The sequence below is a fragment of the Thermobia domestica genome, chromosome 5, assembly GCF_964235325.1.
Source record: "Thermobia domestica chromosome 5, izTheDome1.hap1.1, whole genome shotgun sequence".
NCBI lineage: Eukaryota > Metazoa > Arthropoda > Insecta > Zygentoma > Lepismatidae > Thermobia > Thermobia domestica.
This window is the reverse complement of record NC_137458.1, coordinates 223,413,274-223,437,967: the sequence shown is the minus strand read 5'-3', so window position 1 is coordinate 223,437,967 and position 24,694 is coordinate 223,413,274. Positions and strand designations below refer to the sequence as shown.

Below are 24,694 nucleotides of genomic sequence, written 5' to 3'. Positions count from 1 at the left end.
AAAGAACACACTCCAACCAAAATTAACATGCCGAAACAAGGAGATGTTTTAAAATTTCGAAAACTAAAATTGGTATTTGAAAATGATGTCATAATAGTTGCAGATTTTGAAAGTTTATTAAAACCTATAAATAAACAAATTGGATCTAATACAAAACAAATTTAGGAACATATACCATGCAGTTTTAGTTATATTGTGTGTTGGAGTAACAAATATATAAAATCAGATTTATTTATTTCTCGTGGAGAAAATGTATCGATTAAGTTTATGTCTGCTATGGAAAATGAATTAAGAAAAATAATAAATATATTAGATCAACAAAAACCAATAATACCATTAAATAGTTCTCAGTTACAGGAGTATAATCTATGCACTGAATGCTCTGTTTGCGATAGTAAATATATGAGTAACAATAGAAAAGTTAAACATCATAACTATTTAACTGGAACATATATTGCCACGGTGTGCAATAATTGTAATTTGCAAATTAAACGTTAGAGTAATTTTATCCCTGTATTCTTCCATAATTTTTCTGCCTATGATGCACATTTATTCGTGAAAAAACTAGGTTGCACACCTGGCAATATATCTGTAATTGCTGAAAGCACTAAGAAATACATCACATTCCAAACATTTTAATTTTAATGGTAGACCTATTGAGTTACGTTTTGTAGACTTATATAAATTTCTTCCGTACAGTCTCCAAAATTTGGTGTCAAAATTAAAACCTGAGCAATTCGTATATACAAAGCAATATTTTTCTGACTATAAGTTTCCTTTAATTCTCCGTAAGGGAATTTATTTTTATGAATACATAACAAATTTAGATACATTTAAAGAAACTGAATTACCTGGGAGAGAGTCGTTTAATAGCAAATTGAATGAAACACAAATTTTCATCAATTTGTAAAACTGATTTGGCGTGTGTTTAAATATCAAAATTTAGGGGACTACCATGATCTATATTTAAAATGTGATGTACTTCTCAGCAGATGTATTGGAAAATTTTGGAAAGACGTGTTTAAATGCTTTTAGTATTGACCCAATTGTTTTACTGCACCTGATTTGGCATGGCAAGCCATGTTATATAAAACAAAAGTTGAACTTGAACTTTTATCAGATATCAATATGTATATGTTTGTAGTAAAATCGATTCGTGGCATCACACAAGCTGTATTAAAGTATGCCAAAGCTAATAATCCCTATATACATGATTTTGATGCAGAAAAAGAAAAATCTTATTTACTGTATATTGACATGAACAATCTGTACGGACTATCAATGATTATTTACCATATGGTGGTTTTCGGTGGGAGGATAAAATTGACATTTGGCAAGACAAGAATAAAATTATCAATTGGCTCACTAATAGTGAATGTTTTTTTCTAGAAGTGGACTTAGAGTATCCAAATTATTTACAAGAATACCATTCTGATTTTCCGTGTGCTCCCACTAATGAAGTTCCACTGAATGGTAAATACTCAAAGTTACTATTAACACTTAAGTCGAAATCGAATTATATCTTGCATTATAGAGTATTACAATTTTATCTAAGCAAGATTTAATATTGGTAAAAGTACATAAAATATTATGATGTCGTCAATCTAAATGGCTTGCATCTTATATACAAGAAAATACTCAGCGTCGTGCAAATGCTACAATTGAATTTGAAAAAGATTTCTATAAGTTATTAAAGAATTCTGTATACGGAAAGACAATGGAGAATGTACGAAAACGCATTGATATAAAATTATTTAATAATGAAAAAAAGTGTAAGAAATTAGTAGCGCAAGATCAGTTTCAAAATTGGGTAAAATTAAGAGACAATCTTGCATTATTCCATATGCTAAAAAAATCTGTAACTCTAAATAAACCGATCTATGTAGGAGCTACAGTTTTAGAATTATCAAAATTAGCAATGTATGAATTCCATTACAATATAATGAAACCTCGATATGGAGATAAGATTAGTATTACTTACATGGATACTGACTCTTTCATTTACTATATTAAAACCGACGATATTTATAAAGATATAAAAGACATGAACGAGTATTTTGATACTTCTCATTATGTGGAAAATCATGCTTTATATAACACAAAAATTAAACGCGTTTTGGGTAAAATGAAAGATGAATTAAGTGGAGTTCCTATCATTGAATATGTTGGTTTACGAGCAAAAAATTATGCAATAAAAACTGATGAAAATAAAGAATTGAAAAAATGTAAAGGGATCAAGAAAAATGTAGTTAAAGAACAAATTACGGTTGACGATTATAAATCATGTCTATTTCAAAACAAAACGATTTATAAAACACAATTTGAAATTAAAAGCAAATATCACAATTTAACAACAAATCAGGTAACAAAATTAGCGTTAGATCCGTATGATGACAAAAGAAAAATTTTAAATTTTAATATACATACTGTTCCTTGGGGGTATCATAATAAAGATACATGTGAGATTTGTATATTGTAAATATGATATTTTAGTTATATATATATATATATATATATATATATATATATATATATATATATATATATAATAGTATTGATAAACAAAAATATGTCACAATAAGTTCGAGAACAAATAGTTGCAGAATTACATAAAGGTGCAAGACGAAACTATTCTCGAATACCCGTTATAACGAAAGGAATTCATGATTTATGGCAAGCTGATTTAGTTGAAATGAATAGTGGAAAATTGAAACGTCTAGCAAACATTAATCGAAATTTCAAATATTTATTAAAGAGAAGGAGTCCACCCCCTAAAAAGTGCTCATAAAAGGGAACAAATACACCCCTAAAATGGAGGTCATAAAATACCGTGGGTTGACGGTTCACGATGCTCGATTTCCCAGGGGCTCCTGAGTTGGCCAAGTATGTTCCAGATCGATCCATTTTCTACTACTCACATTCGATGAGAAGTGGCTATTTCTTCGGAGTTAAAAAGTGCAAAAACAGTGGTTGAACAAGAGGCAACTTCCAGAACCGGTTGTCAAACAGAACCGCTTCAATCATAGTTATGTTCTGTGTGTGGTGGAACTAAGAAGGGAAAATTCATCTCGAGTTCGCTCCTAACGGTCGTACTATCAATATCAACATTTATTCCAAACAGTTGAATCGGATGTATGCTGCACTACACAAAACATATCCTACATTTGCGAACCTACTCTGCTGCAACAAATATACAAATTACGTTGTACTATAATAAATATTGGTATGTTGGATATCAGAATATTGCAAGACAGAATTCACGCTTGTATTGTGAAACTTTAAATTTTTGATATGTACTTACTCTAAAGGAAAAACAAGCATGTTATAGCAGGGTAAAGGAACCACTAAGAAGTAAATAGTTATGATTCTCTTCATTAAGATCTTAACAAGTACACAAAAGTGAATAGTTATATTGACTATCATCGACTATTAATTACATATATGAGGGCGAGTCAAAAATTATCTACACCTTTCAATCTACAGTTTATTTACATGAAGCTCGGATTTTACAATGCACATCATTTTTCTACGTAATCTCCCTCCTTATCTGTGCACTTGGCCCAACGGACAACGAACTTACGTATTCCTTCCAAATAAAAGGTTTTCAGTTGGTCGTGAAGCCACTTTTGTACCGCATTTTTCACGTCTAAAACTGACTTTACGAGTATGAAAACCGAGCTCGGCGTGGATGATTTGATGGGCAGAGCCATGGCTGATGTTCAAATCAGCTGTTACCTCATCAATAGTGATTCGCCTATTCGCCAGAACCATCTCTTGAGCTTGCTGAATGTTGTCGTCTGTAGTGGAGGTTGATGACCGTCCTGCTTCCTCTTCATGCGTTACACCTGTTCGGCCACCTTTTAAACTTCTCGACCCACAAAAAGACAGTTTTACGTGATAATGCACTTCTCTCATATTGCGATAATAGTCTGCGATGAATGTTTGCCGTTTGACACCCTCCGACAAGAGGAATCAGATCACTGATCGTTGTTCCTCTTTGGAGCAAACTTCTAATGAAGCAGCATGATATATCTGCAACAAAAGGAAGAAAAATGGAGGAATTAAGATCACACTTTCATAGCATTACCACAACAGTACAACAATAAAATATGCGAGAACAGAGGGCAAAGTGTGCAATGTAAGAAAAGTTATGACAAAAGTGTAGATAATTTTTGACGCGCCCTCGTATTTATCAAACAAATCAAGAAATGATAAAAATAATAGTATCTTGAAATTCCGTCAAATATTCAATTTACCAGATATGTTAAGGCCAGCTGTTCAGCGTAGCGACTTTTTCCTTATGTTTGTTTGTAAATAATATAATCATTCACAAAAAGGTGAACTAATCAAGTTGTATTTTGAAGGGTGAAATGCACACAATCCCAAACAACTGCCCGATTATATTTAGCTAATGCTTTAACACAAATGTCAAAACTGTTTGTTTTGAACAATCATGCAGACAGTCGTTACGAAAAGTTGACATACGAAATAGCCTTTCTTGTTTTATAAGCCATAATGATGTGAAACAACTTCATTTGTTTCACATCATTATGGCTTATGCAATGACGAAACTCTATTTCGTGTTTTAATGCATACTTATAACTTGATGACAAGACGAAAGGATACAGAGGAAACAAAATTACGTCATTTTAGACGAAGAATGGGACAGTCATGTGTGCGTGTAATTTTCACGACACAATCATAGTCTAGTTCGTTGATAAATCTTTAGTTCATAAGATAATTGCGATAGGTTCCATGTCACTATATATACTGGAAATACTCTGCAACGAAGCGTCAATTAATCAGGCTACATTTTTAAGGTACCGGTACTTCTAATGGTTTTCAAAAGTTGAGCGCCATGCTGTTTATTCCTCTATGGCAGCGTTTCCCAACCGGTGTGCCGCGGCACACTGGTGTGCCGTGAATGGGACGCTGGTGTGCCGCGAGGAATCGAAATAAAATTATTAATTTTATAGCAATCAAATTTCAAAACGTAGGGAAAAATGGATATTTGTATTTCATATTACTATGAACCTCTACTATGAATCTACAATTCTGTTTCATACCGGGTTACTGTTCTGTACATTTCTAATGTTGAAAAAAATATACATATTTGTTTTCATTATTATGACCATTATTGCTTCTTTATTGTTGCAGACTATTTCGTAACTTGAAAATTTAAAATACCATGCAATCCTTTCGGGAAATTACCTATTTTGTTTTAAAAGTAAAAGAGATTTGTTCGTTCGTTATTTAGTGATCTTCCTTCTTAATAAAAAGTTGGATACAGTTTTTAAAAAAGAGAGCGTATTTTTAAAAACCTGAGTCCAATGTTTCACTGAAATTGTTTTCTGTTTTAAAATTAGAATGAAAAATAAGCATAATGATTTACCATGGGGGGGGGGGGGAATCAGTGATTGAGCTTTCTTCTCTGTGAGAAGGAGATCAATAATCACAGAAAAATACCAGTGTTTTATATTTACAAATGATAATACCTATAAGTGTGCCGCGAGAATCCAAGTAACACCCGTAGTGTGCCGCAAGTTACAAAAGGTTGGGAAACGCTGCTCTATGGTATCACCGGTCTACACTCTACACCAGTAGCTTGCTACTTGTCACTATATTCGATGTCGTATCTTCACTTTCAAAACTATCTGATTCTTCTGTACGGACCTTTATGAAATCACACTTGATTGACTTTACCGGCTCCTGTAGCTCATTTAAAGTTAATCCACTTTCGCTATCTACGATGACAAATTTTTATGCAGACAAATGCAAATTTAGATACGTACCCTTTATTCCATAGAAAATTTCGTCTCTTGACTGGTCTGTTATTTGCAATCATTTTCAAAACTTCGATTGAAAATCTCATATATTACTGCAAAAGTGAACTCAATTTGAAACTACAGTTAATGCTTTAGTGTTTACAATGGCCATCCTTACGTTTAGAGTTATTTGAAATTATTGCGATTAACCACATTATTTAAGGACTTGGAAGCTACATAGCTAGAAAAGCAAAACGTAACGTAAATACAGCATCCTTTAGATTAACAAATACCTTCATCTTCTTGAAGAGCTTCTTTTGGAGAATAAAACTCTATCACAACTCGTGCTGTACAGCTTTAGTACAGGGTAAGATGTCTTTTGGGCCCATATTTGTTCGTGGGCTGCAGCTATATGTAGATCAGATTAGCGTTTTGAAACTTGCAACATAAGATGCAGCATTATTTATATTTTCCTATTATTTGAATTAAGCTTCAAATTATTACACATTTCTCATATTTCAGTTTATTTTTGTCTTCTTTTAACTGGTACAAGAAACTAATTTTCGTGTACTTTTATTGCCTTATTATATTGAGTTTAAGTTAGCTATTTGATATTAGATCCAGTTAGCACAGGACTTGTCAAGATATCGAGAAGGAAAATGTGTAGGGCAACACATTTGGAATAACATATTTTTATTAACATCATAAAATAATTTCATGAACTGAGTTACTGTGTTCAAAATTACTAAACTTTTCGAAATTAAGAACGTCAAAACATCATCTTGGGGTGTTTAGAAATAATTCCATTCTTTGTTGATGATGAAGGACATCGCAAGTATATTATAAGCGGCATATTTGCTATTTAGAATTACAAACCCATCACTGTATACATTGCAAATGAAGGCAATATTTTGGTTACTATATGCATATAACTAAACTAACTAACTAACTCTATGGCCCATGCAACCCGAAGGTACTATGCCGCATTCACAGAAGCTCTCCACTGGCATTTATCCTTAGCCCACTGAATTCACTTTCTACTTTGCATTCCTATTTCTGCGAGATCCATCTTAATATTGTCCTCCCATTTGCGCCTAGGTCTTCCTAATAGTCGTTTTCCGATTTTTCTTCCAGTTAAGACTTTGAAAGCATTCCCACTTTTTTGCATCCTGGCTATATGACCTGCCCACCTGAGCCTCTTAGATTTGATGACCCTAACAGCGTTTGGTAAACTGTATAAATTATATGGTTCCTCGTTATGAAGTTCTCGCCATCTCCGTTCCCGTTCCTCTTGGGTCCGAATATTCGTCTTTGGATCTTGTTCTCAAATACTTTTGGTTTACATTCTTCCCTCAGAGTAAGCGACCATATTTCGTAACAATACAGAACAGGTATGTTTATCGTTTTATATATTTTAGTCTTCAAATTCCTCAACAGAATTCGTGACCACAAGAGATTTTGAACTGAATAATAACACAAATTCCTTACTTTTATTCGATTTTTAATTTCTTCTTGAATATGGTTTTCGTTTATTAATATTGATTCTAGATATTTGAAAGTATCCACTTTATCAAAAGTATTATTTGATGTAGGCGCATATACATAACCAATATAACTATAGGATAAATATATTATTAACTTGTAACGTTGCCTGAATTTATATTTTTTTCGTCACACTACTTTTCAATTCACAGGTGAGACATATGTAGGAAAGAACGCTACAGTAATAGGCTGGGGATATACAAGTGATGTTAATTTGAATGCTGGTAGAGCTCAAACATCCAGCAAACTACTGGAAGTCAAAATTCCAATTTTGAGTAATGATCATTGTCGAACAAAAACCAAATGGAAGGCCTGGGAAGTAACGGACAATATGTTATGTGGCTCTGGAAGGAAACGTGATGCTTGTGAGGTATGTTAATAAATATGTTATGATTGTACTAGAGTACGAAATGACTAATATAATATTATACGAAGTAATTTAGTATAGTTGCAACACAAGAAGAAAGTAGTAGTTCAACTTACGATTCTAACCCTCTTAATAGCTTACAAAATTTAGATATTCCTTACTTCTCTTTGGCATTTCTCTGTAGATATATCTTCTTTGACAAGTTACTCGGTAAGCTGTAGATTAAGTATATATAACTATGTAGTTATATTACACATGTAGTGATACATGCCTTTGATAAAATTCTACGTAGTGGTTTGGGTTCCACTTTCAACAGTAAGATCAGCCTTACAAAGCCTAGGTGATGGTGAGTGGTAGGTTCAGTTCCAATCAATCAATCAGAGGAGAAAGAGTTCAATAATATCCTATACACCAAGTCTGCCTAAATTATAGACAAAACTGTAAGTTCAAGATTCTTGAAAAGCATTTGTTAAACATAGGATGTCTTCATCTGACATATGAAAAAGGAGAACATGAAGCAAGTTGTAACTTTCAGTGAATTGGATTTGAGTTTAATGTCTTTCTCACCAGCAAGGCTACTTGAGATGTAGACCTATAGCTTAATGTGGTATCTAAGCTTGATGAGCTCCCGACACGACTTGGAACTGAGTCTACCGAATAAGAATTAACTCTCGTATGACTTTTAAAAGTAAATCCAAAAATATCCTTTTCTGGCAATATTTTTGGCACTCCGTTAATTCAAGGAAATTGCAGGTTGTTTTTTTAAAATGCAGGGTGCCTATATTTCTTACTTGTCATATGTAGAAGAAGACGAAGAACATTGAAAAAACAAATTTCTCAAACATTCAGTTAGGAAACTTCGAAGTTAAGTATATGGTATTGCTGTGATAATACATTAGATTATTTCTTATACACTGAAAAGAAACACACTCAAAAGTACTAAGCTTTTACTAACCTTAAGTAAAAGCATGAAGCAGTGTTGAAACTTGACATTTTATAGTTGTATTCGTATATGTGAAATGGAAATTTCGATTAAAGGTTTTTGTTCAGAAGCTTATTATAGTAATAGAATTGCTAGTTTTTAAGGTATAATTCCATGTAACCTAACAATATCAATTGTTTAAAAAGAGAAAGGAGAGGACAGGACAGAGAAAGAAATTATGAGAAAACATTTTGCTAGAATTACCCTGAAACATTTATTATTATTGCTACTTATCATCAAACGATTGGAACTTCAAGAAATAGACCTTACTTAGGATTTTCGAAGGAAGCACTCACCATAAAGATTTGATAATTGATCAATTCGAAGTTAAATGTGCTTTTGTGTTCTACAGGTGAAAAAAATAATTTATTTACATACCAATTTCAACACAAAGCGATAGTTCTGCTTCTTAAGTCGGAAAGAAAAGGTACGCTAATTTTATGATAATAAGATAATTGAACTCAAACTATTTTTCAAAGTGAGGTTTCTGGGGTACTAATTAATTATTTTAGTCTGAAAATTATTTATATTGCAAGCAATAAGGACAGCTAAGAAGCCAAAAATACTACAATCAATATATTCAAAATCGATTACGTTCTACGAAATTAGAATGGAAAATTGTTTGATTATTACATTATATAAAAGTGAAACCTGTCTGTGTTAATCATATCGGTTATATTAATGATGATAATTGATAGTAATGAGATGGTCAGTTTAATCCTTTCCGACCCAGTGGTTTCAGTGTGAAACAACAGTTTTCACTCTATTCTCCTAGCAGCCTAGTGGATTTAGAAGGAAACCATCTTCTAGTATGAACTTTGCAAGCCATCTAAGGACAGGAGTTTAAATTATTTCCACGATTTTCATTCTCGCTGAAACTGTATAGCCAATTGAGTTTGAAAGTTTATTGTTTTCTTTCTCTTCATAAATTCATTCTTTGGGAACCAAAGAGTTAAAGAAATACTCGGAACATGCTTTGCAGTGTGTTGAATAGAGTGATTCTATGCAAAGATGGATGGTAGTTTTTTCCTTTGCATATTATGTTTCGACTGTTGAATGTGTGTGACAGATACAGTAAAAGAATTCGTAAAGTGAGGTGCATATGAAGAGCTTAAAAATGGTTTGATGTAACGTTTTTGGTTTCATATTTAAGGTTTATACAACACACAATTTCTGCAGAATTCAACCTCCATGAACATATACCAGGAAGTGTTATGCTATTTGTTTAAAAAATCTGCATATACAACATCAATGGGCAGAGACAAGAAGTTTTACAGAATTATTAATTTAAGCTATTGGAGTGACTTGCAAAGATCAAAATGTACTGACGTGGAACATATTTATTAATGTAAAAAGTAAAAACTATAAAGGTAACCAGAAAAGTTCTATCGCTTTCTCATCTATCAGCTTCGAACATCGATGTGTTCACCTAAGACGTACCTGGAAGATCAAAAATAGTACCCATCAGCATCGACGACCTTATGACATTCTGGAAGGCCATGAATTCTATCGCGCTAGAACTTAGTTGGCCGTGAAACGAAGAAAGTATCAGATGGCTTTTATACCTCTACTAGGGATTTGAACTATCGCCCTCTAAGGTGATTGTCCAAGGATTGGAACAAGTGGTAATCGGACAGTGCAATGTCTGGGAGTATGGTGGATGCAATAGTGTTTCGCATTGAAGGCGTAGAGTGATGTCCTGGTCGATTCTAGCCATGTGAGGCTTAGCGTTGTTTTGTAATGTGAGGACTTTTTTTTGTTGGGTCCAGAGTTTTGAGTTTTTCTTGAATACAGTTCAGCTGCTGATAGTACACAGCTGCGTTGATACTCTGACCAGCTAATAGCAGTTCCCGATGCATGATGCCGCGAGCAGTCCACCAAACACACAGGAGCACCTGCTTCTGGTGCAGTGCTGGATTCGGCTGTTTTCGAATTGGTTCAAGGGATGCTAACCAATGATGACGGCACCGTCGAATTTCGTGCAGGACACACTTCTCATCACGTCAACAATCTGTCCAGAAATGGCTCTTTCCCCAGACGAGAAAAGAAACACAGGTGCCTGATCGCGTTGTTTTCTGGTCTTGAGTTAAATCTTGTGGGAACCATCGACCCAACTTGTAGTGCTTCCTAAGTTGATAGAGGTGCACCCGAATAGTTTCTTTACTCACACTGAATTGTAGTCCCAGTTCCTCACATGTCTGGGCACTGCTCGCCTCAGTTGTTGCCTGAATATCATTTTGTACATTTGCTTTTACTTACGGCACGTGGTGCGTCATTGAGTGTTTCGTCACCGTAGTTAAACTTGTTAAACCACCGGCTCGTAGCCACGAAACCTTCACCAACATCCTGGCATATCCTACGCCCGCTGTAGTGACGTTTGATCACTATTTGAACTCATAGAGAATATACGTCCTTTTGACGCTCTGTGGAGGTCCCATATTCACTTTGTCCTGACACAAGATCACGATGTAACTGAACTGCCACAAGCAGGTAGTTTTTTTTGGCTTATCTCAATTCGAATTCAACGCGAGGGTCGATTGAACACATACCTTCACAAAAATCGTCAGAACTTTGTTGGTTACCTTTATAATTAAGGTGTTTGCATTTTTCATGTATTTCAGATACCTTGGAAATACCAAAAATAACAAATGTTAGAACAAAAATTATGCAGGAACTGGCTTTAAATTTGTTAGTACATAATTGTTTCAGTATAACATGTAGTGTTAAGTGTCTCTACTCGGCAATTTCATCCCTCTAAGTGGCGGAACACACATAAAGTGGTTCTTAATTGTTGTTTTACAAACAGTTACAATTACTTTGCTAATGACTGTTGACTAACAAGCACTTGTACTATTATCCATATTCTTTCGTTTCTTTAACTTTACAACACGAATTGGTTGGTAAATCGTCACGAGTTTCCTTCAGGTTCACGAAAAGGCAAAGTTTTCCAAGATGTGATGAAAATAAAAGACATCCATCTATAGCTCAATAAATTATCATGGACTTACTAACAGATTTCTGACAATTTACAAAGAATATAATCTAAATGGAAAGGGTTTCTCACACACCAATCGACAACAGACGGATAAGAAACAGTGAACAGTACCATCGATTCCTGTATCTTTGAGAACTTGCTTTATATTCACAAGGTTTCTTAATTGTCCTTTGAGCTCATTGTCGTCGAAAACTAACAGAACTGAAAACTTTTAGCAAGGTTTCTAAGTAGCGGATGCTGTCGACTGTCCAACATAAAGAAATAATTTTAAAATTAACAGAATAGGATTAGCTTGCTCCAATGCGGTCAAATTGCAAGATAGACAGGTGGGAACTTAGAGAGTAATAAGTAATGAGTATCTTACGGGAAAATGCAGAACCTAGATAGCTGAAGCCACGTTAAAGAATTGTACAACTTTAAGAGGTGGCCAAGTTAACCAGATTTACTCTATATATGTAAACTTCTAAATTTGTGATGATTTTATCTCGTTTTATTGTCGTACTCTTGACAGACATCAAATATTACCGGTAATTTTTTTCAGCCCGTAAACAAGCACAGACTAGTCTCACACAACCGGACAAATATTACGAAAGTTGTCCTAGAAGAGGCAGACACATAAATGTTTGTTGTATTAAATTATTGTGAGCTCGCTCTCGTTTGAATTGTAAACACTTGCTAATGTTTACAAATGTATTCATCACATGTTATTATGAACTTATTATTGTATCATTCACTTACACACTTGGTACTGTTACATATTTTGCAAGAGCTTTACAAAATTTAAGTAGCACTCAGACTAATTACCATATTCCCAATAACATAATATTGATTACTGCAACGTTTTTACATTTAGCGTATTAAAAATTATCTTCTTTCATCACTTTTAGAACGAACTATAGGAACTACGTTTGATCTAATTGTTGTTCTGTTTTATATTAGAAAATGCATGTGTGTGTGCCTACTTAATGCTACTAATTTTCATATTCCTGGTTAAAATACTTTCGAAGTTAGGCCTATGAGGTGCATACTTACATGGTTCGATGTTGATGTAAAGGAATCATAATTTGAAAAATAGATCGATACACCATTGAAATTTCTGCATATCAATAATGAAGATTTATTTTACTGAAAACTTACCGACTGCGTACTGAAGTAACTGAGTTTCTTTCTCTTTACTAAAAAGGATAAAAAGAAAGAAAGAAGAAGAAATAAAGTCCAAAATTAAAGTAGAAACATCAGTGTTGTAAGAAATTATGCTATTAATTAATAAGACGATGTTACCAGTTTTTAGTAACAGTCATAACACATTCTTTACTTTCTCTTTTACAAATGTACAACCATATCCTTCAATTTCCCACTATTCTCTTTTTTAATAATATAACAACTGTTTAGTTTCGCAGCCTTCTGCGCAGGTGTCAATAATACAAGTAAACTGGAGTATACATTTATACTGCTTTTCTGATAAAAGTTTTAAACTGAACACATTACCTAGATTTTTAAAGTTAATTACAGCTAGTAACACAATTGCATTTCTTTGCTGAACTTCCATTTTTTCAGTGAATGATTGAAAGTAAGTGACTTTTCAATAATCTATATGTATGAGGATGACATGTAAAAATATGTGCGTGTTAACATTAGTGCTTTCGAATTTTTGTGACATTTGCGGTTTTCGATTTTTGAGGAAACCGGTTTTCTGATAATGGCGTGCGCGAAGTTGCAGATTAGACCGACCCGATTCGAGATGACACTCTTGCGGGTAACAATCCGCATGCACAACTACTGTATTAGACAGACCTGAGTCGTTATCTACACAGCGCTCGCACTGGTGTTGGAGACCAAAGCGAAGGGTGAGACTCCTTGTCTCTAGTGGGCAGTTATAGCACAGGTACGCTCTTTCCTTTGCACGAACGTTTGCTAAACATTTAGCTGCGGTATATTTGAAATATCTAAAAAAAAAAAAAAAAAAAGTAAACATGTCTCGAGATCTCTGCAGGAATATCTTAGTTTAATGATTTCCTTTGGATTCAGCAATAGTGGTTGTGCAAGTATCCGATATTCTGACTGTAATTAGTGAAATTGCTTAAGAAGACACCATGAAAAAACAAGTACATTTTTGAAAAAATGGATAGCAACCACCAGTGCTAGTCGGAAGAAAGCGGAAATTCTGCAGACTATTTGTAGTGGTTATAAAGTTGAAGACGCCACAGAAGATGTGTACAGCAGTTTAGAGAAAATAATAAGTTATTACATGTGACCTGGGCAAAAAATGGCAGATGTCACACAGAGTTCGATAAAGAGTGGTGGCTTAATCATCCGTGTTCGCTTCCTTACTATGTATCAACAGTAATAACTGCTCGGTATCACAGAAACGTGAAGACCGATGGAACTTGCTCTACTAGCGGTAGATCCAGTAAACAGTTCGCAGAGTGTTCGGTAAAAACAAAGAAAAGTCGCGTAGATCCTATTATAGCAGAAGAGCTTGCCTTTGCTGCTAAAGAAGCAGCAGCAAAAGAAAATACATCAAGAAGTGACTAACAATGCAAAGGCCTATCAGTTATGTAGGCCTTACCCTTATTTGTAGATCTCGATCTTTCCCAAAGGCAATACAACACGTTGCGGTTGGTTGTCAAGAGCATTCATGAAAACTGTTTTCCTAGCCTATATAGTGTTAAGAAAACAAAGAAAGAACTATTGCCCCAATCTATAACAGTTACCGAAACATCTGCACAGGTCGACCTACAAGAACTTTGATACAAAACTGTTGAAAGTATTTCAAAATCGTTGATGTTAGAAGAGGACGTAACGACAAAATTGATCTGTAAATTGGGGTTTGATGGTAGTGAAGGTCACTATATTTACAAGCAAACATTTAACGATCATGATGTGAAATATACAGATGAATACATGTTTTTGATTGTCTTTGTCCCTCTTCAATTGATTGATGTTATACCCGGAACAGTTCTGTGGTTTAACGATCGTCCAGGATCAACATCATATTGTAGATCTATTATATTCATTTTCCCTAAAGAACCACCAGTGTTGGTTTTACGAGAAGAAGCTGACATGAAGACTCGTATTGAGAAGCTTGTGAACTGTACTTTGTGATTGTACATTAGATGCCACCTTTCATCTACATTTAACGGTGGTAGATGGCAGCGTGCGTAACATGCTAAGTGGAACCAACGCAACTGCCAATTGTTTCATTTGTGGTTCGAAACCAACGGAAATATATTCAACCACAAATTGTGGTAAGGATACAAACGAAGCTCTCTTTTCATTTAGTCTATCCCTCCTTCATGTCATGATAAGAACTTTTGAATGTTTATTACATATCTCGTACCGTTTATCCTTCAAATCGTGGCAGATGAGGGGTCCACCAAACAAGGCAGTTTTTGAGAAAGAGAAAAAGAGAATTCAAACTGAGTTTCAAGAGAAAATGGGACTCATTGTGAATAAACACAAACAAGTCTTTGGCTCATCAAATGATGGTAATACAGCCAGAAGGTTCTTTGCTGAGCCCAAGCAGGCTCCTGAAATAACACGCATTGATGAAACTCTTATTCGAAACTTATCAGCGATTTAACGGTAGTTGCTAGTGGCAGAGTCATCGATCAAGACAAGTTTAAAGTTATTATTTGTGATACCAAAGACTTATACTTACGGTTGTACAAGTGGTATTACATGCCCAGCAGTTTGCATAAGTTACTAGTCCATGGAGTAGATATATTAGTATTTTGAGTTACCCGTAGGACAATTTTCGGAAGAAGTTTTAGAAGCTCTTCACAAAGTCTTCCGTCACACTAGACTACATCATACAAGGAAAACTTCTCGCTCCAATACTTGTTTAAACATGATGACGCATACACTTACTGTATCTGACTCTATTGCCTCGTCCAAGATACAAATTTACGCAAAGAAAAGGCTGACAGATACGGATCTGGAAAGTTTTTCAAAACTGGTGCAGCTGATGCTGTCCAGCTCCATAATTCTGTCGATATCGAATTTGATAACTTAGACAGTGATGGCGATGACTGATCTGCAGAAACTCTGGGACTGTTGAAACCATTTCATGCATTGCTTTTCATTATATTTTAGTGTTATATAGTTTTGAGTCGTTTGGGTTTGTGTTTAGGAATGTCGTTAACAGTGCATTTCTAACATTTTTTCGACGTTCCTGGACGGGATATTACTTTGTGTATAAGTACAGTTGTCACGTGCAACAACTTCAAGTACGTTTGCTTCAGTCTAAGTGGTCAAAGATTGCCTTGTGACAAAATAAACATGTGACAAAAGCTCCATTATGATTTCTTATATTTTTGTTACTACTCCCAAATGCTTGACGCACTGTGCGCCGTGGATCTTCGTACAGGACCCACTTCTCATCACATGTAAACATCCTATCCAGAAATGACTTCTTCCTCAGATGAGACAACAAAAAACAGAGGTGTCTGCTCGCGTAGCCTTCTGGCCCGGAGTCAATTCATATGGGACCCATAGACCCAACTTGTAGTTCTTCCCAAGTTGATGGAGGTGCTGCCGGATGGTTTCTCCACTCACATTGAATGTTAGCCCCAGTTCGCACATGTCTGTCCACTGTTCACCTCAATTGCTACCTGAAGATCTTCATTTTGTACATGTGTTGGTCTTCCGGCACATGACGCGTCTTTCATAAGTGTTTCGTCACAGTCCTTAAACTTGCTAAACCACCCTTGCACTGTCTGCGTAATCACTACACCCTTACGAAAGGCCTGAGATATCTTCCGCTCCGTTGCAGTGGCGTTTGAACTCGTACAGCATACACGCCCTTATGACGCTCTGTGGAGATTCCATATTCACTCTGTCCTTACACTAGTTCACGTTGTAACTGAACTGCCACTAACAGGTAGAATGTTGGATATATCCACACCAACAACTGACCTTCGCCTTATCTCTATTCGCATTCAACTCACGGCGTGAAGGCCAATTCAACACAGACCTCCACGAAAGTGACAGAACTTTCTTAGTTAACTTTATATATCACACAGCACATAATATGTTTCGTATAGAGAATATTGTGTTTTTTCATATAGATACATAGCGTCTATATTAAACTTTAAGTTTTAATATCTCGAGTTCCGAAGTTCAAAATGTAAAAATTCCTTCAGATTCGTGTTCTTCGTGGTCTAGTTTACAAAATAAATAAAAATGAGGCGGGGTCCAGTTTGCTTCCAGGGTAACTTATATTCGAATATCTCGAGTTCCGAAATTTGAAATGTCAAAATTCCTTCAGATTCGTGTTCCTCGTAGTCTAATTTACAAAATATATAAAAATCAAGTGGGATCCAGTTTGTTTCCATGGTCACTTTATGATCGAAATATCTCGAGTCCGGAAATTCGGAATGTCAAAATTTCTTCAGGTTCGTATTTCTTCGTGGTCTAGTTTACAAAATATATTTATAAAAATAAGGTGGGGTCCAATTTGTTCCGTGATCACTTTATGATCGAATATCTCAAGTTCCGAAATTGGGAATGTCAAAATTCCTTCAGAATCGTGTTCCTCGTGGTCTAGCTTACAAAATATATAAAAATCAGATGGGGTCCAGTTTGCTTCCCTGCAGCCTACTTTTTCAAACGTAACAGTTTTCAAGAGTGTACATTTTGCTTCAAACTGAGTCGCTGAGATGAATATTAACGTTGTCAGTGACTCTTAAGCCTTAATTACCCTCCATCGGCATTGCGGTGAGAGCTGAGGGTTGGAAGAGATGGCATGTAAACATAATAAAAAATGACTCATATTAGAGTGCAATTCATAGTTTTTGTAGTCTCTGCGATGAGTAGTAACATTCCCGTTGGCCTTTCAAATCTAAATTCTACTAATGTTGGTATGGTGTTTTAGGGGTAGTGTGAGGAGGGTAACATGTAAAAGTAATCGAAAACATCGTATATTAGTGTCCAATACATGGTTTTCGGTGACTATGAGGTGAATAATGTCACCCCTGATACCCTTCAAATCCAAATATTCCCTCATCTGTATCTTAAGCAAGGAATATATTGAAATATTTCTCATAATCTTATTTTTTCCATGCTAAGACGAGGCATTTAATCTGGTTTTCAACAAGGAAATTGTGTTGCAATTTTCTGCCGTAAACAAACTTTGAAAATTCAAACAACATTTTAAGTCCTCTGCATTTAAATACTATTAAAATAATCTGAATCCTCACCTCGTTCTAATATTTGATGTGGATGAAGATTGCAGCATGTAACAGCTTAAAAATAGACGTATTCTCTCTCTCTCTCTCTCTCTCTCTCTTTTTTTTTAAAAAAAACAAGAGCTTGTGTTTCGAATGGTGTTAAGAAATGTATCCTCCACCACTCTCTCATGTAAATTTAACATTTCTAATGGCGTATGCATTTACAGCACCTAGGGTGAGCGTCCTTACTTATTTGAGTTAGGTAAGCGAAGATTCTATTTCCTATCCCCACTCCTACATTTATATCATTACCAGCCTATTGTATTCTTTCTGTTTCGTTATAAACATGGTTTGACTTGACTGTAAAGACGAAAAATCTACATCATCAGTATACGAAATGTTTTATTCAATTTACTGAAATCTTTTTACAAAATTCAAAAATTTAAAATGGTTGAAAAACTTTAACATCATGTTACTTTCGAGTATGGTAATTGTTTCTCCGTGCACAAACAACAACACAGTACCAACCTTATCTATAATATCTTCAAAATTCATTTATTCAGATTTTCTCCTCATTACCACCTAGTGCACAGCCTTTCTTGATCCTTTTTATACATAGCACAGCTACTAGTCGAGGCAATGATCTACTGTTTAAAGATCTTGTGCATACTCTCCTGATCTAAGGCATATAACAAACATACTTAATTATTTAACCACAAAAGTTTCTAAAATAAGATTCCAATCAAATTGCGAATGCTAAGGGTGTCTGAGAAGTTCCCATGTTCCTAGGTTTGGGTATCACAAAGAACAATGTCTGCGCATGTTTGGTTTATTTGTTCAATGCATAATATAATTAGTACTTACATATCCGAATTCATATTTACTAGGTTTGTATGTGCTAAATCGTCCTTTACACACAGATGTACACGCCTCCTTGACATATTTTCAACCATCTGAGAAGTTGTCGTTCGAAAGGCTTCCTCCACAGTATCACGTAATTCAGCATTTGTCTTGAACCAACGAGCAGAGATATGTGCCTTGATTATTTCCACATTGGGTTGTTGTCTGCTATTGTAAGATTTGCTTTCTCATAGTTCCCATTTTAGTGGAAATGAGATGATGGAGAACCAAGCCCAATCCAGTGGCCTGTAAATTGTTTATTCATGAAATTACACATCTGAAGAACCAAATGAGCATAATGCTCATCCTGCTGTACTCAGACACGATCCACGAATTGCTTCTGTTACAGCAGGGGTATTGAACACGTATACAGTATACGCAAATAAGAGTGTACGTTTTCACAAATTCATAAAATGGTTCGAAAATCTATCCTGATGTCATCCCGGTCCGTATAACATGAACTGGTACGTTTCAAATCGTGCACATTTATCAGGTTCTCTTTAGGTCAGTTGACTACATCCTCGTGTGTGAAGTGCGATGTTATGTATTCATATGATAATAACACTCCTAAGTGAGTGAGCTACAGAATTTCGAAATTGCCAACAAAGCATGGTAGTGTGCTACACGCTGTTCCATGTCTTTTTCAGAGAATTCATCCATCAATATTGGTTTAAAAGTTTCCATATGCGTTTTTTAAATTCCGGTTATGTATTGTTGAACATGATATATTTAGTTTGGCTACTCTTTTGGGAAGCAACTTAAATGGATGCGTCAGAATTAACCTCTTCTTCATTTGTCTTCTTATGTCCACTACGCAGCCTGTTTCGGCACATCCTGAAGCAAACGCACGTACTTGCTAACTTAGTAGGATGGATTTTCGAGGTGAGTGCTTGCGTAAATGACCTCTAAACTATGATATTACCAAATCATTTTTTAGCCCTGCTACTACTCACACCAGCTATGACTCTCAACTGAAATACTTCACGTGAGTTTGAACTCAGGGATACCAGACAGTTCTATAGCTTGTGTTTCGACCATGATAGTATGATATCAACACCACACTAAAATTTCGCTGATATTCTCTATGATATTCAAACCTACAAGTGTAGGAACTTCTAGGATGATATGTATGTTACACGACATAGTCTTATGGGCGATCAAAAGAAGGAAAAAATCCTTTAGGTTTACAGGAAGTGTCCAGGTGAGGGTCAATGTGGCTAAACTGATACTTAATACTACAATGGATCATTTACATGATCAGTATATCGCTGAGCCATAAAACATTAAAGAATGATGGACCAATTGCCATAAAAGTTATAAGTGACACCAGCCAGGACAATTGGAATTTAGTACTTATATTTGATGAAGCATACATTTACCTTATAAATTGTGCTAAAACGCGTTCAGTACCTACTACAACAAATATAGAATGGATTGCAGTACGAAGAAAATATCCCCGTGATTAATGGCTTTCCCAGACTTCTGATGTGCTTGGAATTTCATAATTCGTAGATACAATGTTACTACAAGTGCCAAGGTGAATGCCAAATTAGACGAATATTATAATCCTATTTCCTAAGAAGATATTTCACGTCTACATGCGAAATGGATAAACCATCTTTTGGAATTCAAATTAAATGGTTACATAGCTTATAGCCACACAGTTGTAAGATTTTATCACTAACTAGGATTCATAGTGGAAAATGTGATATAGAGTGATTGCCATAATGCTGGTGCTGAATAGAACACAACAGATTGTAACTTTATGGCATTTATTGAGGTAAGCACCTTTTCAAAATCCTTCGTATATATACCAATTAGACTTCTTTTACAGGTACTCTTTTTCCTTGGTTACTTTCTATTATGTTAGAACGAGTTTCACATTATTGAACATGGTTTCGAAAGAAAATTTAAAATTAAGATTATGCCCTTTAACTTTTTTATTGTAACCAGTTTGCAAAGAATGTTTAAATAATGATAACGCTTTATACTTTACCTACTGAAATTATTCTTAATTACGTCTTTAGTTTTGTATTGGTTAGATCGGAGTCAACTATTTAGTTTAATGTGGTTCCAACTATAGATTTACCATGGAACTATGCTTTCCGAGGCGTTAGAGTTCATCATTATTATCAGTACATGTTTACCAAAGAATATAGTTACAGTTATATAAATACAACTAAATATTACGATTCATTTTATTATTTTCAGGGAGACAGCGGAGGACCGCTGATGCTGAAAGTCCAAGGGAATGTAAGATATCAGTTCCAGCTGATAGGTACAACAAGTAATTGAACTTTTAGAAGTAGTAAGTGATTCTAGTTTGTAATATTAATTGATATAAAATTTAAGAATTTGTACAAATCGCCATATTGCGTCTAAAGCAAATCGTCCAACGGTCAGAACGCTAAAGCTGAAAATGGATAATTCTACAAAAGTCAGGACACTCAAAACGGAAACATGCAAAACGTTTGAAAGCCAGAACAGTCAGAACACACAATGGACAGATTGCTCACAAAAGAGGACAAAACTGTAATTAATAGAAATATTCAAATATCAGATTGCCCAAGTCATCCAAAAATCAAAGTCGATAAATCGTCAAAAACGAGTAAAAATGTAAAGAAATCTGTCAGAATACGGAAAATTATAATGGTCTAAAGAGTCAAATGCCAAAATGATCAGCCATATAATATCCAAACTGGAACAAGAGTCTCACATAAAAAATGTCAGAAGTCCATAAACCAAAACTTGCAAAGAATGTTACAGTCTTGAAAGAACAAAACGTCCATAAAAGAATCATAATGCCATAGAATCTGTCAGAAAGCGCAACAGCGGAAACAATTGCAATTTCCAAACAGTCAGGAAGCCAAACAGACACACAAAAGATCAGACTGTATCAGGTATAATTAACACACACACACACACACACACACACACACACACACACACACACACACACACACACATATATATATATATATATATATATATATATATATATATATATATATATATATATATATATATATATATATATATATAAGGAAATGCAATGGAAGTTTCCAACGAAATGAAATCTTTAATTTAACGTCCCACGTTTATATCCTTTAGGTTAATTTAGACAGATAATTAAGGCAAATGGATGATGATGACAAATTAGAGAAGTGAGAATTTTGGGAGGAACCGATAGTACATCAAGTAAAACCATGGATACCTCATTCCTTCCCACAAACCTACTTCACCGAGGATCGAATCACGGACACCATACACCTCAGAGATGCACTCCACTACTACCCCACCACGCCCCACAAATGACAATTTTTGTTTACATCTCATGTTATACAACAATACTACGGGAGGGACTGATGGTGATAATGAATGGTGAAAAAAGGAAATGAGAGGACATAGAAGAACTCCAAGAAAACCCACACATTTGGTGATTGTTTACCATAAAGGTCATTTAGCGCAAGCGAGGATCGTACCAGGGACCCTGCGCACAGGAGGTAAACCTTTTACCACCAAGAAAGCAACAACAAAAAAAATAACTACGTGTCGATGTACCATTTGAGAATTACATTGTTAATGTCAGATAATAATTAATGGAACTACTGAACTAATAATTGGAAAAATACTGTGATAGCAGGTAATCAAGTAGTTACAAATTCCATTGCAAAAAGAATATTTCATCATATGTAAATTCAAATCTTCATATAACTTAGCCGATCATTTGCTACTTATTTTCGTCATGTAAGCAACGAAGTGCGGTTTTCTTAAAAAAAAATAACAAATACTGGACTAAAGAAGTAGTTTTTCACCAATATTTAATAGAATATGTACAAAAATAATAATCACCTTGGTGCGTTAGTATTAATAAACAAGTATTTACTCTTAGTCATGTCTTAGGATACCGATGCGTTAACTTTTGTTAGAGATTTGAAGAGAGCAATGCATATCCTACAATATTTTTCTTTTTTCATTGAAGGGATGTGCTACTTTTAGATAATTCCTTTTTTCAATTCAAAAACTTTTAAATATTCACCATGATGATTGACCAACTTCGTGCAGGAGCATTAGTTTAGTTAGTAAGAAAAGTGGAATAACATGTCCTGTGGGAGACCCGGGTTCGATTCCCGGCGGGAGCTCATGTGGTTCGGATTCCACGTTAATCAGTAGGTCCACGTCTCATATAGCCTCGCTGCTGAAAGGGACGCTAAACTAAAATCAACTCAACTCAACATGTCCTGTGCAACTCAGAGTTGGTGCAAACTCGTTTAAGCTTGCTTAGCCGAGTTTGCTGGATAACGCTACAGTCATACGCTCAACGCAAATTTCACTTCTTTCCGAATTTTAGTTTTGGGCTGGGGCCGCCGTGGCTCAGTGGTAGAGCGTTCACCTCTGGTGTTGGGGTCACGGGTTCGATCCAAGCCCCCACCAAGTGAACTTTTATGGTGGACAAGCACAGTGTGTGTGGGTTCTCCCGTTTCCTCCCACTTTCTTCATTCCACCATTTCATTCATTACTAATCATCACCGTCTCCTTTAGCCTAACCGGCATAACCGTGGGACGTAAAGCTCATATATTTCAGTTTTGGGCTGTTTCTCGGACTTGTTTTTCATGTTTAGGCGTTTCGACACTTTGGCATATTGGCATGTTGGCATTCCTGCTGTAGTGCGTTCTAATAATTTTGAGTTTTTTTTATTGTTTTCATGGTCAGTGTGTTTATTTATGTTTCTGATTATTTTTGTTTATTTATTATTCTGATTATTGAGACATTTTGATCTCAAATTTTGGGCATTCTGGTAAGTTTTGTGGGTTTTTAGTCTGTTTGTTGAGAATAATAGTAATAATAAAATAGGTATAATAGAGCTTAATACTAATAATACTTAAGAAAATGTAAAATTTTCTGAAACATTAGGATTTAGTAAAGTTATAAACTATACTAGAACAAGAAATTAGAACAGATGCAACGATATTTGCTAATATACATGACACTACTATTATCTATAAAATGGACCAAGAAGGAATTCTCATTACATAACAAGATCAGGATCACACAACATACGTAGAACATTTAGTACGAAAGTAAGCAAATATACCGGTAGATACCTGACAGAAGAAAACATAAAAAGATAGCATACAAAATTCGATAATTCTATACATCTAACGAAGTTCTTTGGGAATAAGAGCTCCTCAAATAACCTGAACTTGATAGGGGCAGCTATCACATAAGTAAAATAAAACCGTATATCAAAAATAGAGTGAATTGTTTTGTTTCCTTTTTAAAAAAATGAAATTAAAAGAGTACCTAAATATTTAAGTCTTTAATGAATTGTAATGTTCACCACAACTGTAAAGAAAATACTATTATTATAATATGAAGACAGCATATAAAGTGAATTGTTTGGTGGAATTCAAAAGTCTACCAGCAACAGAAAAGACGATATGAAGCCTGCTTGCAGTAAGGCAGGTAATGAACTTATTATCTCTAACAAATGCTGGTTTTAGAATAATTTAAATATTATTGAGATAGGTACTAAAGGGGGGACAGGCTGTTCCATTTTTTCCATGGTGGAATTACTGATGATATATAAAAAACATATGCATATTCTGGTAAACAATGACATGTTTCGCCCTGAAATATATTGCTGGCTGATAAATTTATTGATTGTATTGAATCAGTTATATTTCTTTAGTTGAAAATTCCTGGAGATTTTCAAAAACACTTGTCTTAAGAGACCGACTCAATACAGAGTGTAAATTACACATCACTTGACAAAAATATCATATTTTGTTGCGGGATACCCGGATGCAATTCTCGCTGGAAGCTGTAAGTCCATATCTGATAGTATTTTATAGTATTTTAATGTAAAATTAATATCTCAACATTTTGCATTTTAAATTTATTTCACTGTGTGTAAGGGAATAACTTAGTGAAATATGTTAGTGTATATTCCATCATAGTAAATAGCGATA

General features: G+C 34.8%; 1 protein-coding gene across 1 annotated transcript in view; it reads left to right on the top strand.

Annotated features, from left to right (window-relative positions):
- Nucleotides 1-21,016, top strand: part of LOC145685407 (trypsin-1-like) — a 47,424-nt gene extending 26,408 nt beyond the window's left edge. Inside the window, exons 5-6 of the mRNA XM_081757801.1 lie at nt 7,460-7,677; nt 20,933-21,016. Of these exons, the coding sequence (XP_081613927.1) occupies nt 7,460-7,677; nt 20,933-21,016 (302 nt within the window). The remainder of the gene's footprint in view (nt 1-7,459; nt 7,678-20,932) is intronic.
- The last annotated feature ends 3,678 nt before the right edge of the window (nt 21,017-24,694 follow it).